We start from the raw sequence: 15358 nt of genomic DNA, 5'->3' as shown, positions 1-15358 counted from the left end.
TTTCAAGGGAGGATATTATTCTAGCCATCAAATGTAATGGAGAATTTCCCTTAACTAATGATCAGTATGTCCTCTTGATTCTCATGCAATATGATAATGAGATCATGAACTTTATGGCCAGATATGTGCATGGCCAGATTGCAGAGGTGAAAGATCAAATTGTGTCAAAGGGCAAAAAGACAATATTCCACATATTCCAGAGTGTGGGAAAATATTATTTTTACCTTTTCATAAATGTGTTCTAAAGAGGAGTCATCAGATGACAGGATCAGACTAGACATCTGTATCCCCAAATAATATTAGCACATGTCCCCTTTTTATAAGGGTACATCTTTTTTGGTATCTTCTAGAAAATCTTTGAAAGATAAGGAAGGTTGTAATAATTTCCCAAAGAACAATGGTTTTGTATATACTGCAGAATCTATAGTTAAAGGGATACTGTCATGGGGGAAAAAAAAATTTCAAAATGGATCAGTTAATCGTGCTGCTCGAGCAGAATTCTGCACTGAAATCCATTTCTCAAAAGAGCAAACAGATTTTTTTATATTCAATTTTGAAATCTGACATGGGGCTAGACATACTGTCAATTTCCCACCTGCCTCCAGTCATGTGACTTGTGCTCTGATAAACTTCAATCACTCTTTACTGCTGTACTGCAAGTTGGAGTGATATCACCCCCTCCCTTTCCCCCCCAGCAGCCAAACAAAAGAACAATGGGAAGGTAACCAGATAGCAGCTCCCTAACACAAGATAACAGCTGCCCGGTAGATCTAAGAACAACACTCAATAGTAAAAACCCATGTCTCACTGAGACACATTCAGTTACATTGAGAAGGAAAAACAGCAGCCTGCCAGAAAGCATTTCTCTCCTAAAGTGCAGGCACAAGTCACATGACCAGGGGTAGCTGGGAAATTGACAAAATGTCTAGCCCCATGTCAGATTTCAAAATTGAATATAAAAAAATCTGTTTGCTCTTTTGAGAAATGGATTTCAGTGCAGAGTTCTGCGGAGTAGCACTATTAACTGATGCGTTTTGAAAAAAACATGTTTTCCGATGACAGGATCCCTTTAAGGGTAAGTCCACACTTATCGCCTCGTCTTTGCAGTGACCAATCTCTCCAAACTCTGCGCCGGCTTAAAATGAAAAAAAAAAAAAACGGCGGCGCTAATCACACGTGGCGGTTGGTTTTCCAAAGTCACCCGAAGTTGCCTCACGAAGAAACTTCGGGCGACTTCGGAAAACGAATCACCGTGTGTGATTAGAGCCGGCGTTTTTTCATTTTAGCCGGCGCAGAGTGAGGGAAGGCGTTTGGGGAGATTGGTCGCCGCAAAAACGAGGCGATTAGTCGCCAGGCAAATCTCCCCAAAACACCCAGTGTGGACTTACCCTAAGCAACCATTGCTTGATTTGAATAAGAGATTGGAATATAAATAGGAGAGGACCTGACAATAAAGTAGCAACAACAATAAACTTGTAGCCTTACAGAGCATTTGGTTTTTAGATGGGGTCGGTGACCCCCATTTGAAAGCTGGAAAATAATTCAAAAACTATAAAAAATTAATTAAGACCAATTGAAAAGTTGCTTAGAAATGGACATTCTATAACATCCCTTTAAGAGAATAGATATACAGAAATATTTTGCTGTACTACAACTTGGATACTGGAAAAACATTTTTACACAAACGAAACAAGTGTTATTTTAATAGATGGAACATTTTTAAAAAAAATCTTTTTCTTGTTTTATGTTCTATGTTTTACAGAGCCTCAGACCAAATTGACTGTTCCTTAAATGAATGGTGTGCAGTCATCTAGAATGTGCCAACTCCCACACCCTATATAGTAAGAGAAATGAGAGCAAAAATAACTCTAAAACAGGAATTGAAAGTTTTCTTTGCACAGCTTTGTCCACACAGAATATCAAGTATCTTGTCACAGCCAGGGTTTAATTGCCTTTAAACTATGCAAATCCAAATTATATGTCTGCTTATTAAAGGGAAAATCACCATTAATATCTCTATATTTGCATAAATTGGCTTTTAAAGCCTAGTATCTAACTGTGATCATAACAAGTTGGTTTTTCAGTAAGTATACTGTATCTGATAATACTCTTTGCTGCTGAATTTTATTCTCATCTTCAGGACCTGTCAACACAGGTTTCCAAAAATGACTCACAAATGCACAAATATTTATTGTTGGCAGTCGGGAGCCAACAGTTTGCTCCTGGCAGTATTCAGCACCTAATACCTGGGACTATACTGTGCAGCCAATCACAACTCCACAGACTGATCAACATGTTTTGTACAGAATTGTCTCATAACTAGTTTGCTTCTGCTTGTAAAAATCCCTATAATTTACATTTTTGTTATGGCCTGAGGAAATATTATACTTTACGATAATCATACTGTATATAGTATTACAATAATAATACATATCATACTTTCTTTTTAAATTAGCCCTGGGGAGCAGGACTTGTATCAGTCTGTACTGGTATCTGTACATTTGCTGCTGCTATTGTACATAGCATAAATAAACCTTAGTAAGAAATATGGCAGCCACCAACTCCACCATACAACCCTACATTAAGGGGCTGATTCATCAAGGGTCGAATATCGAGGGTTAATTAACCCTCGATATTCGACTGGGAATTAAAATCCTTCGACTTCGAATATCGAAGTCGAAGGATTTTAGCGCAAATAGTGCGATCGAACGATCAAAGGATTATTCCTTCGATCGAAGGATAAAATCCTTAGAATCGAACGATTCGAAGGATTTTAATCCAACGATCGAAGGAATATCCTTTGATCAAAAAATAGTTAGCCAAGCCTATGGGGACCTTCCCCATAGGCTAACATTGAGTTTGGTAGCTTTTAGATGGCGAACTAGGGGGTCAAAGTTTTTTCTTAAAGAGACAGTACTTCAACTATCGAACGGTCAAATGGTCGAACGATTTTTAGTTTAAATCCTTCGATTCTAAATCGTAGTCGAAGGTTGTAGTAGCCCATTCGATGGTCAAAGTAGCCCAAAAAATACTTCGAAATTCAAAGTTTTTTTTACATCGAATCCTTCACTCGAAATTAGTGAATCGGCCCCTTAGAGTCCAATTACAAGGGCTTTCGGGGATTTACACAGTATGAAATGTGGGTAGTAGTATTCCTTTAAAACCAGTGAAGGGTGCAATCAGTGGCATAACTAGATGTTACTGGACCCACAGCAAATCATTTTTCGGGCCCCCAAAATGTCTAGAGGTTGACCTGTTTGAACAATATTTATTGAAATTGTATATGGTTTACAGCAGTGTTCCGTAACCAGTAGCTTTTACATAGTTACATAGTTAAATTGGGTTGAAAAAAGACAAAGTCCATCAAGTTCAACACCTCCAAATGAAAACCCAGCATCCATACACACACCCCTCCCTACTTTTAATTAAATTCTATATACCCATACCTATACTAACTATAGAGCTTAGTATCACAATAGCCTTTGATATTATGTCTGTCCAAAAAATCATCCAAGCCATTCTTAAAGGCATTAACTGAATCAGCATCACAACATCACCCGGCAGTGCATTCCACAACCTCACTGTCCTGACTGTGAAGAACCCCCTACGTTGCTTTAAATGAAAGTTCATTTCTTCTAGTCTGAAGGGGCGGCCTCTGGTACGGTGATCCACTTTATGGGTAAAAAGGTCCCCTGCTATTTGTCTATAATGTCCTCTAATGTACTTGTAAAGTGTAATCATGTCCCCTCGCAAGCGCCTTTTTTCCAGAGAAAACAACCCCAACCTTGACAGTCTACCCTCATAATTTAAGTCTTCCGTCCCTCTAACCAATTTAGTTGCACTTAGTCTCTGCACTCTCTCCAGCTCATTTATATCCCTCTTAAGGACTGGAGTCCAAAACTGAACTGCATACTCCAGATGAGGCCTTACCAGGGACCTATAAAGAGGCATAATTATCTTTTCATCCCTTGAGTTAATGCCCTTTTTTATGCAAGACAGAACTTTATTTGCTTTAGTAGCCACAGAATGACACTGCCCAGAATTAGACAACTTGTTATCTACAAAAACCCCTAGATCCTTCTCATTTAAGGAAACTCCCAACACACTGCCATTTAGTGTATAACTTGCATTTATATTATTTTTGCCAAAGTGCATAACCTTGCATTTATCAACATTGAACCTCATTTTCCAGTTTGCTGCCCAGTTTTCCAATTTAGACAAATCACTCTTCAAAGTGTCAGCATCCTGCATGGAACCTGTAGTTTTGAGCAACATGTTGCTCCCCAAACCCTTGGATGTTGCTCCCAGTGGTCGCAAAGCAGGTGATTATTTTTGAATTCCTGGCTTGGAGGCAAGTTTTGGTGGTATAAAAAGATATGAAATATAAAATAAAACAGAGATTAAATCATTACATTGTTACATGTACTGACAATTGGTCAATGAGCTTCTCCAGCATATGAAACTGGGGCATCAGTTAATCTGTATTCTGCAAATATTTTTCATGACATTCCATGGAAGTCTTAACATGCACGTTAGCATACAGCCAAACTGTATCGTTCCTCAGTGTTTTCTATCCAAGGCTGGTGTTGACTTACATTCCTTTGTCTGCAACAGAGACCTTGGGGCTATATATATATATAGTCTCTATAAGGGATTTTGCAAATTAAGAAAAGATAGGTTTATTGGCCCATTCATTTCTCATATTGTTGCACAAAGGGTTGAAAAGAGCCATAATCCCATAATCCCTAATGATGATCAACAAGCTCTTTGACACTTGACACCACATGTTCTCTTTAGCAAATGTGTTGCAAAGGACAGAGAGAAATGAAAGAACTTTGCAGAACAGTTTCATATAGTGTTTTGCCATGTTTTCCAACTAGATTAAAGGACTGTCTCTACGTTGTTTTAAGATTTATAAGTATTTGAAAAGCCTTTTTTCCCCCTCAGTAGGAATTCAAATAACAACACCTCAACTTTACCACTTCAAGAGTACAGAAAGTGCCCCAGCCTTGCAAGCAATATAACCAGCGGTAATCCTGGGCCTGCTTGTGCCAGAAGCGGCTTTTTGCCACTCCTGGGGGCAAATTCACTAAGCGCCGAACGCTAGCATCAATTCGCTAGCGTTGGGCATTTTCGTTACTTCGCAAATTCACTAACGAACGCTGGCGTAGATTCGCTAGTGTTACTTCGCACCCTTACGCCTGGCGAATTTTCGCTACGGACGTAACTACGCAAATTCACTAACGCGCGCAGTGTACTGAACGCTACCTTTTACGCTAGACTTCCTTCGCCACCTCAGACCAGGCGAAGCGCAATAGAGTAGATAGGGATTGCTTCCAAAAAAGTTCAAATTTTTTCTAAGTCCCAAAAAACGCTGGCGTGTTTTCTATATTATGGGTGATAGGCTGAAAAAGATCGAGAATTTCCCCCCCCACATTTCCTAACTCATGGCAACTTAACTATACAGTGGGCACACATGTAGGGCAAAAAAAATAATTTATTTGATGTTTTGAAGGTTTCCCAGGCATTTGTAGTGATTCTACGTATTCCACCATTGAAATTTGAATTTGGTGCCGTATGCAAATTAACCTTCGCTAGCGTAACTTCGCTTCACTTAGCGAATCAACGCTAGCGCAACTTCGCAACCTTACGCTACCCCTGTGCGCAACTTCGGATTTTAGTGAATTTGCGGATCGCTGGCGAAACTACGCCTGGCGAAGTGCGGCGAAGTTGCGCCTGGCGCAACTACAAATCTTAGTGAATTTGCCCCCTGGTATCTGACCACTGACTAACACCCGAGAGAAGATTGTCACTTTGCCTGATGGAAAGAGCGGCCCTGAGAATAGCTGTTGTAGTGATGTGTGGGTCAGGGAACACTCATCCTATACACAAACCTAACCTTCAAAACCTTAACCCACACAGAGAAATGCTCAGATTTCTGGTGCACACAATACACTACTCTCTTATATTGTACTGATTATTTCAGGGAAATATAGAAAACATAACTAGAGTATATTTTTCCCTTTGGGCAGTTTTACACTGGACATTTTGATTGCTGTAGTCCTCGGAGAAAGAGCCTCTGTGAACAAAAGGTTCTCAAATGGCAGTGACTGCTCCCCATTCTGCTGAAAGCAACACATGTTCCATAAACTAAATGTATCGTGTAGCATTTTCTTCGATTGTCTAAAAAGGTGGTTCTTAAGTCGGCCATACACGGGCTGATAAAAGCTGCCGACAGACCAGGTCGGCAGCTTATTGGCAAGTGGATAGGGCTCTTCACGGCCCCCCCAACTGATATCTGGCCAAAAATCAGGTAGATGGTGATTGGGCATTATGGCTGTAGGCTCAAAGCTTCCAAGCACATATAGGGGAAAATTTACTAAAGGGTGAAGTGACTAACGTGGGAGAAAATTTGTCAGCCTGACATCATTTCAGTACTTCGCCGATTTACTAAAGGTCGCTGATTTAACTTCGCTAGCGAAGGAGATAGACTCTAGCGGTACTTCGTTCCCTAACGCCTGGTGAATTTATGCTCTGGAGAATGGACGTAACTACGCAAATTCACTAAGATGCGGATTTTACCTCCTGCGCCAGACTTGCCTTTGACACCTAAGACCAGGCGAAGTGCAATAGTGTTGATAGGACTTCCTAAAAAATAGTTGACAGTCCCAAAAAACACTAGCGTCTTTTCCTTTTTCCGGGTGATAGGCTGAAAGAGAGCGTAACATTTTTTTTGGAGTAACCGACTTCCCCCCCCCTACATTTTCTAACATATGGCACATAAACTATACACTGGGCTCATGTGTAGGGCAATATAACAACTTTATTTTATTTTATTAAGTTTCCCTGGGCTTGTGTAGTGTAATGTATTTGCTGCATATAACATATATTTTCATTCAACTTTAACTTCCTGCCATATGCAAATGAGGCAACGCTAGCGCAACTTCGTTTCGCTTGCCGCGTTCGGCGCCCTGGACGCAACTTCGGATTTTAGTGAATTAGCGATGTCCTGGCGAATCTATGCTCGGCGAAGTCTAGCGATGTGAGCATAGCTATCGCTGGCGAATTTTCAGAGATAAGTAAATTTGCCCCATAGATGGAAAAAATAATGGAGGATAACTGAGCCAGATCACTCCTTTTTTGAAGCATTGCTATACATAAAAATGATTACATTAACCATATTTTAAGTCCATGGCACCAAAGGTATTATGTTCAGTAGACTGTTTATAGTAGATTTAGTGGATTGTTTGAAGGTAATTGCTGTTGGGTAGCTAGAGGCAAGTGCAATGAGGCATTAAATCTATAACATAATGTCCTAATGCTTAGGTTGAGCATGTTCCACAGCCTGAATTTCCTTTCTGTCTCTGAGCATGCCGTGTTTCATCACACTCTCATAGCAGCCTTGTTAGATAAACATAGAAGGTAGGCACCAAGTCCTTGAGCACTACAGCAAAGTTAATTTGGAATTAGCATTTAAAGCATGTGTGGCACTGAGAGAATAAGTCGGAAATCCTGACTGCAGATCACATTCCACATAAGTGTGTTTCTTTCGCACTGACGATCCATTTGGTGAAATTCAGGTTGTGGCAGATCAGTATGTAGATCAGTCCTAATTTGTTCAAAACAACATACAAGTGAAACACACTTAAAATGGCCATACATGGCCCGATATTACAGACTAAGTCGGCAGCTTTTTGGCAGTGTATGAGGAACTCTGATGGGCTTCCCCTAATCGATATCTAGCCGGAAATCAGCCAGGTTTGTTAATGCAGTCCTCAGTAGGACTGCCTGTATTGTCAGCATTGTGATCCGATCGCTGGGCCATAGGGCTTATGATTGCATCAGCCTGATACCGTCCACCTTAAGGTGGGCATATCAGGGAGAGATCCCCACGTTTGGTGACCAGTCGCCCAACGAGTGGATCTCTGCAGGTATAGCCACCTTAAGTCATGTAGATGCATTTCTAATCAGTCCGTAACCACTGTTTAAATTTGAAAAATATCTGCAAACTGATGCTGGCTGCAGCTGTTGTAGGGTACATCAATAATATGCATATCAAAGATATTGAAGTAAAATAAATATTTACTGATTAAGTTAAAAAAAATACACATCTCCATTGGCCCAAAATGAGCACCTGGACCATTGATTCCATTTGTTGAATTATTTAGCTCTTCCTTCTCCTTGCTATAGGATACATACCAATGGGGAATGATTTCTATGCCCCTGGCTGAACTGCATCCACAAGAGCAGAGACCACTGCTGAACAGAGAACAAAATCTGGAGTCTGCATAGATGTCTACTGGATACAGACCTATACAGGCAGAAGGAACATCAAAATGTACCACTGCATGGCATTGGCTACTCATACTGACCTAATTTTTCCTGTTGGTCCTGTTTGACTAGAGACTGAAACTAAATGCAGGGGGAAAAAAAAAAGGCCCAAAGGGAATAATTTACATGAGTTGCACAACAGTGAGAAGCTTACAGCCAAATGGCAAACATGTTAATCAAATGCAATGTACATTTAACATGAAGACACCCGCTGTCTGAGGATCCTGGAGGACACTACGTAGACAAATGTTTAAATTACACTCTCCGAAAGTCCCATTTTGGCCCTTGTGATTAGGCTGTGAGCTACGAAAGGGCACCATCTCTACAAATGTTGTTAGACAGAATGATGATGGGCCTGGGAAGACCAGAAGCCTGTATTTTATATACAGAAGATGGACAATTCCAGGGCATTGCAGAGGGCACTTTTCCTTGGTCATCAGCATCAGAAGGGCATGTAGCCCTAGTTGTATGGAGCCTTACAGTCGTTGCTGAAAGCTATCAGGGGGATATTGTGGATAGCTTTGAAGCACTGGGCTCCAGACTTTAAGTCAGGCCCGGGTATTATCTGCAAAGTGTTGGTATGTTCTACATGGGTTTCCTGCTACAAAGAGGCAGGTCAATTGGTTCCTGATAAAATTTACTCATGTGAATACAATATGGACCTTGGAATGTAAGTTCCACTGGGAACGCACTAAGCCATAAACAAACTCTGCACAGTGTTGTATAAAACGTATCAGTGCTATTTTAATTATAGGTAGGATAATGGCATTTAAGTGAATAGCAGCTGGTTGCATGATTCGCCTCCAGCTAACCTTCTCCGTACAAAGGTTAAAAACATTACATATTTCACCAGAATAGTCAAAAAACAACCAACTTGTGATACAGTAATGGCCGTTATCCTTCAAAAGGCATAAGATATGCAAATGCATGGTAATAAATTAGCGGCATCTTCTGTACAGTCGGGTGCATAAGAAGCATTTACTAGATTTCCTCCTAATCATTAGTGATTTCCTCACTTTCTTTCATGACCGAGAGTGCAATTAGAATAGGAAACACCTGGAAAGGATAGAGAAAAATATTTTTAAGACTTAATTCACACAAAGTGGTGTCAGCCTCCAACACAAGCTATAAGTACTTTCTGCACCCATCCAGTCTGAAATGTGAATTATCAAACATTTCAGTGCTCAGTAACGCTGTACTTTATTCACCGTAGGCCAAACATGAGCGTGTCAAGCAAAAATCTGTGTAAGTGTTGTCAAACGAGTGTTGTTTAACAGGCAGAGGTAGCAGCGTGGTATTATTGCTGCCTTGGGGTTCTGAGTTCAACTCTAACCTCCACATGAATTTGTAAGAACTTAGTACATTCTACTTGTATCAGCATAGGTTTCTAACAGGCACACACTTGTTCCCCTGTAAAGGTGGACATAAACACACAGATATTCGTTTCGTACAATATTTGGTGCACGTATGGTGGAAAATATGGTGGATATCGGCATGACTTGGATGCTGATTGGTCAAGTCAGAAAATTTTGATTGGGCGCCTGAACATTGGACAGGGTTTACTGCTGAATCGTCAGATACAGGTAGAAGTCTACTATTTCTACCTGTATATCCGATGATTCAGCTCTAAATGACCAATCTTTCCCCTTCTCCCATGAATAAGATGTCTCAGATCTCATACCAAGTAACCAAGATGAAGGCTGTAACATTAATACAAAAAGACTTGAGGCTGCCAGACCCACAATTGGGGAACTTATAAATACCGTAGTAATATATATCCAGCACAGTTGGGCTATTGAATATTATGCAAACACTCCTACATCAGGATGAATCATTAAATGTTGCAACCCTGCTACATAGGACCTCTTTTTTTTTTTTTTTTTTAATTACCAATAGGGTTTGTGACTGAGCAAATATGATACTGCATTTGTGCATTTCAACGGAGAACTACAATACAAGCGGAAAGAGGAAAAACAAACACCACACCTTTTTCCTGGAGATTATTAGACTTGTTTATTGAATCGGAGGACAATATCCACATTTCTATAAATAGACATTTCTGAACCAGTGACTTATATCACTAATACAGCTACATAGAAATACACATAAAGACGCTCTGCTAGGAGCGATTTCAAATAAATCCAAAATGATCAGTGTCTTACCCAGCTGTCCATTCATTCTTATAAAACAGTAAAGTGCAGTTTGTCATTGATAATATAAAAAAACAATAATAATAATGAATGTGACAGCAGACATGCTAATAAAAATGGATGTGCAAACAAACCAGCGGAGGACAAGTTGAAGGTAGCTAGAGACTTTGAATATGGATGGGCAGTTGGAAAAAGGTTTCCAGTTTTTACTTTCCCCACAGTTCATTGTCGAATTCATTGGTGAAATTAAGGAAGCTTGTGCAAGAGAAAGAGCAAAACTTTATTAAAAGGAATTTGCACATTTGGCAGTAATAACAGACCCAAAAATTCATAGTAGTAGTTTTATAGTGCATGGAGATGGTCCATTAAAAACCCCTGGAATAGTAAGCGAATATAAAGGGAATGTATAAATTTTACTGGCAAAATGAAGAGGAGATCATACAAGACAGGAATAGAACTTATCAAAGAAGTTAAGTCCTGGGCAAGTGACTGGCTAGGACTTGTGGAAGCAGCTATTCCCCAAAATGGTGACTTCCATATCTACAGGTTATAAGCAATATGCCAAGTGCTTTCCAAGCGAGAGAAGGAAGGCACGGAGAGAAATGGTACTGGTTACCACAACTAGTGACCTAACCGGACTGTATGCCAGTGACTTATTGGCCCGGTCTGCAACTGTTCCTTGGGAAATACATACACTTATTGAAAAACACACTGGCACATCTTAAGCGCAGGAGCATTAAATCCTAGGTGGCACAAAGCTTTCACTGGAAAAAAAAAAAAAAAAATACTGCTACATCTTATTAAATCTAGGAAATTCATAAAACTACCCCCTGAAACAAGCCAAACAGAATTAGGGTCCTCGAAATAAGAAAATAGACATAACAGTGCTCCACCATGTAGTTCAAGTGTAAAATTAAAATAAATCTAACTAAAATACAGGAGGGGTGGCTGAAAACCATGTACTTTGTCAAGCTTGGGATACTGTATGGTACCCTTTAGCTGGATTAGAGAAACAAAATGCAGCAATCCAGATTTACCTAAATTTAACCCTGAAAATAGAACAGTGGAACTATAAAATAAAAAAAAAAAAAGATAGTTTTGCCTGAAGGCACCTTAATGAACCTCCAATTAAAAATCGGATATAAACAAATGCCTAACACTCTGTGTGCCATGAAAGCATAAGAAAAGGATGCCGAGTAGAAATAAGCTAAATTCTTCCAAGGTTGGGATTGAAATTGTAATATCTGTGGCTTCATTCACTACAGTTGAATGTATAGCCTCTGCTTGAATCCCTCACAAACTGCACAGTTTTAAACACACATCGATTGTTTTTGCCTTAAAAATATTTTTTTTCTCGAAAAAGGCACCGTCCGCTCTTTCAACACCCTGCACACATTCACAGTTTACACTCACAATGACTAGATTGCATTTCAGCCTCTGACGTACATTAGGTTTCCCGGTGTTTACGAAATCTTAAGAGACACTGTGCTGCTGGATTGGCAGAACTTCCGACAGAAGCCTGCACGGCTGAAAATAAAGGCGCATGAATCTTAAACAGCATCACTCCAGGCTGCCCAGACATCTGATACAGACCTGTGGATGGCAAAATCTGACAGCAGAACTACTTGTCATACTAGAAAGCAATGACTATAAAAAAAAAACCGATAGTTCATCTTTTCTTCTTCTGTTGCCGGAGCATTTTCCGCCGCTTTATAATCATTTCATAAAGCTTTTCTATTCCCTCCCTCAGTCCATCTCCAATGATAGCACACGTTGCCTGGAGATGCCATGGAGTAGATGAACCAAATTCATTTAGAGCCAGTAACTTCTCAACCTCTGAGAGAGTCAGGGAGTTCCTCAAGTCCTGCTTGTTAGCAACAATTAAAACAGGAACACCTTGGTTTTCCGAAATCTTAGTAATTTTATGGAGTTCAGTTTTGGCTTCCTCCATTCTTTCAGTGTCCACAGAGTCCACCACAAACACAATTCCATCTGTGCACCTTGTGTAAGATTTCCAAAGAGGTCGGAGTTTTTCTTGTCCGCCAACATCCCAAAAGTGGAAAGTTACTGTTTTGGAGTTGCCGAGTGATACTTTAATTTTTTCGGCATTAAATCCTTTGGTTGGAACGGTATTGACAAATTCGTTGAATTGCAACCTGTATAACACTGTTGTCTTCCCGGCACAGTCCAAACCCAAAATGGCAATGTGAAGAGACTGAAACGGAGATAAGCCAGAGAGAATTGGAGTCTGTTCTGAAAGTCCATTTCCCATTTTTTATTTAAGTGTGATGCGGTCAGCTGCGACTCATGGAACAGTAAATCCAAATGTCAACAAAATCCTCCGTTGGTCTTGGTGCAATAAGATGCCTGCAACGTAAAGAAAATAGAATTAGTTTTACAGTATTTAGCACTTAATCAATGAATGATCCATTAATTCAAACTTTTTCAGCTGCTTAGTAGAAACCAGATTCCTTTTCATGATATCAGTTAATAGTGCTGCTCCAGCAGAATTCTGCACTGAAATCCATTTTTCAAAAGAGCAAACATTTTTTTTTAATATTCAATTTTGAAATCTGGCATGGGGCTAAACATTTTGTCAGTTTCCCAGCTGCCCCCAGTCATGTGACTTGTGGTCTGATGAACTTTAGCCACTCTTTACTGCAAGTTGGAGTGATACCACCCCATCCCCCAGCAGCCTAACAAAAGAACAATTGGAAGGTATATGGGCAAACGCCGTCGCTGCAAATGGGGGAGAGAATGCTGGGCCTGTAATCAGAGAAATCCATCCAAAGCCGCTCTGGCTGTGGAAGTACGAATTCAAGTTTGGTTGTGTGGACGGCATCATCAAACAGGAACCAGGGAAACCGAACTTGTTAAAATGAAGAATATCGTTCATAGTTAAAACACACCATGCGAGCAGGCAGGGGAACAGCTTAACGTGTTTCGTGACCAAATGTCACTTCATCAGAAGCTAAGGCATCCCCTACAGGAGTCCAGCATATAAAACCACTCCAATTAAAATGGGAAGGTAACCAGATAGCAGCTCCCCAACACAAGATAACAGCTCCCTGGTAGATCTAAAAACAACACTCAATAGTAAAAGCCAAGTCCGACTGATTCGGTTACATTAAGTAGGAGAAATAACAGCCTGCCAGAAAGTAGTTCCATCCTAAAGTGCAGACACAAGTCATTTGACTGGGGGAAGCTGGGAAACTGACAATATATCTAGCCCCATGTCAGATTTCAAAATTTAATACTTTTTTGAGAATTGGATTTCAGTGCAGAAGTCTGCTGGAGTAGCATTATTATTACAGATAAAAAAAAAAATGTTTTCCCATGACAGTATGAAGATCCAAATTATGGAAAGATCCTTTACCTAGAAAATCCCAGGTCCAGAGCATTCTGGATAACTGGTTCCATACAGCACCAAGATATTCTGTATACCTGGAGATGGGTGTAGATGTCAACCAGTGATAAAGGCTTCTTATTACATACTATGTTCAATAATGGACATTATGGGGCTAAAACATAAAAGAATCCAAATTGGCTGGTTTTGCTTCCAATGTGGATACATTATTATTATTATTTTATGAGGTTTGTAAAACACAAGTTTCTCTACTAATGCAGAAATACAAGTGTCAATATAGCAAATAGTATAAACTGTCACATTCTCTGCATATAAAAAAAAAAAAAAAAGTACAGGGAAAGGACTTTGTGCAATTACAGAGAGTAGAGGAACAAAAAGAGCCAAAGGGAGGAATGCAGCCAAGCTGAAGTCCATACTGAGAGTACTCAGGGTTTACATGAGATAAATGAAGCCTTCAGGGGAAGGGGTGTTGGCCCGTATTTACTTTCAAATCTTGCTGCATGGAGATTAAAGGGCAGACAAGACTTAGTGCAGTGGTTACTCTGGGGCTGGATGTTGTGCAGAATGAGCTGCAGGAATATAAAACAGCTGGAGGGTCACATGTGCAACTGAACTGCACCTGACTGGCTCAAGATCAGGCTTCAGAAGCCTTTAAATGATGCAAATCAGTCGTATCCGGGAGCAGCAGTGCGACAGTCGCATTAGTCACTGCTACACCCACAAGAGGCGAGAGTTGTAACTAGTATTCTCTATAAAAACAATGAGAGCATGAAGACACAAGGGAATACTGCCCACTCCGTCTTAAAACGACCCCCGCGCCTTCTCCCGACCACCAACAGGCGGCGCTATCACGCACAGGCCAAAACGTAGCGCAGGATTAGGCTGAACCAATGAGGATTCGGAAGCGGGTAACCTTAACAGTCCCGCACGCACAACCCCGCACACTGCTCAGTAATTCCATTCAATGACCATAGTCACAGGGACGCCGATTGCCTCCAATGCGCTAAAATCAGACACACGCCCGGCGTACAGTGCTCGTCTCTATCAAGGCCCTAGTAGGGCTGCAGTTCTCCCGCGTACTCCGCTTACTATTATTATTACACACCTCAAGTCCAGCCGCTTGGTGCCCGTCAGTACGTGTCTGTGCCGTGGTGCAGCGTTATCCGCAGAGTTCGCGCATCTGTATTGCTGCTGAGCCAGCTCCAAGCATAGACTGAATACAAGCGCATTACCAGGCGAGTGACTGCCTTCCAAACCACGCCCTCCTCGCAACTCCGTTCGCGATTGGACAAGCGGTTGCATTCCCTCACATTCATTTCTTAATCGCGGATTGGGTAGCGGCTTTGCCAGTCTACTTATATAGCCCCACCCCTCCCGTTGGCGCCAAGTAACAGTGAGGCGAAGTGTATTAATTGTTTATTGCGCTGGGGTTGGGGGGAGTTGCGGTTGTTATCCGCAGTGTCAGTAGGGGTGCTGTGAGGTGTACGAGTGTACTAAATCAGCAATATCT

The 15358-nt window shown here is 40.8% G+C and overlaps 1 protein-coding gene across 2 annotated transcripts; it reads right to left on the bottom strand.

The window, feature by feature from the left end:
* Positions 1-10318: 10318 nt before the first annotated feature.
* arl4a.L (ADP ribosylation factor like GTPase 4A L homeolog) lies at positions 10319-15006 on the bottom strand. Of its 2 annotated transcripts, none has more exons than XM_018266571.1 (2): positions 13858-13882; positions 10319-12848 (listed from the first exon to the last, which is right to left on the bottom strand). In XM_018266571.1, exon 2 carries the CDS (start codon positions 12751-12753, stop codon positions 12151-12153), a length of 603 nt encoding a protein of 200 aa, XP_018122060.1. In that variant the 5' UTR covers positions 12754-12848; positions 13858-13882; the 3' UTR covers positions 10319-12150.
* Between the last annotated feature and the right edge of the window lie 352 nt (positions 15007-15358).

This window comes from Xenopus laevis, chromosome 6L (assembly GCF_017654675.1).
Source record: "Xenopus laevis strain J_2021 chromosome 6L, Xenopus_laevis_v10.1, whole genome shotgun sequence".
NCBI lineage: Eukaryota > Metazoa > Chordata > Amphibia > Anura > Pipidae > Xenopus > Xenopus laevis.
Note: the sequence above shows the minus strand (reverse complement) of the source record. Positions and strands in the feature narration are given on the sequence as shown.

Coding starts and splice junctions, on each gene's coding strand:
- arl4a.L (XM_018266571.1), bottom strand. CDS start 12,753: ATGGGAAATGGACTTTCAGAACAGACTCCAATTCTCTCTGGCTTATCT.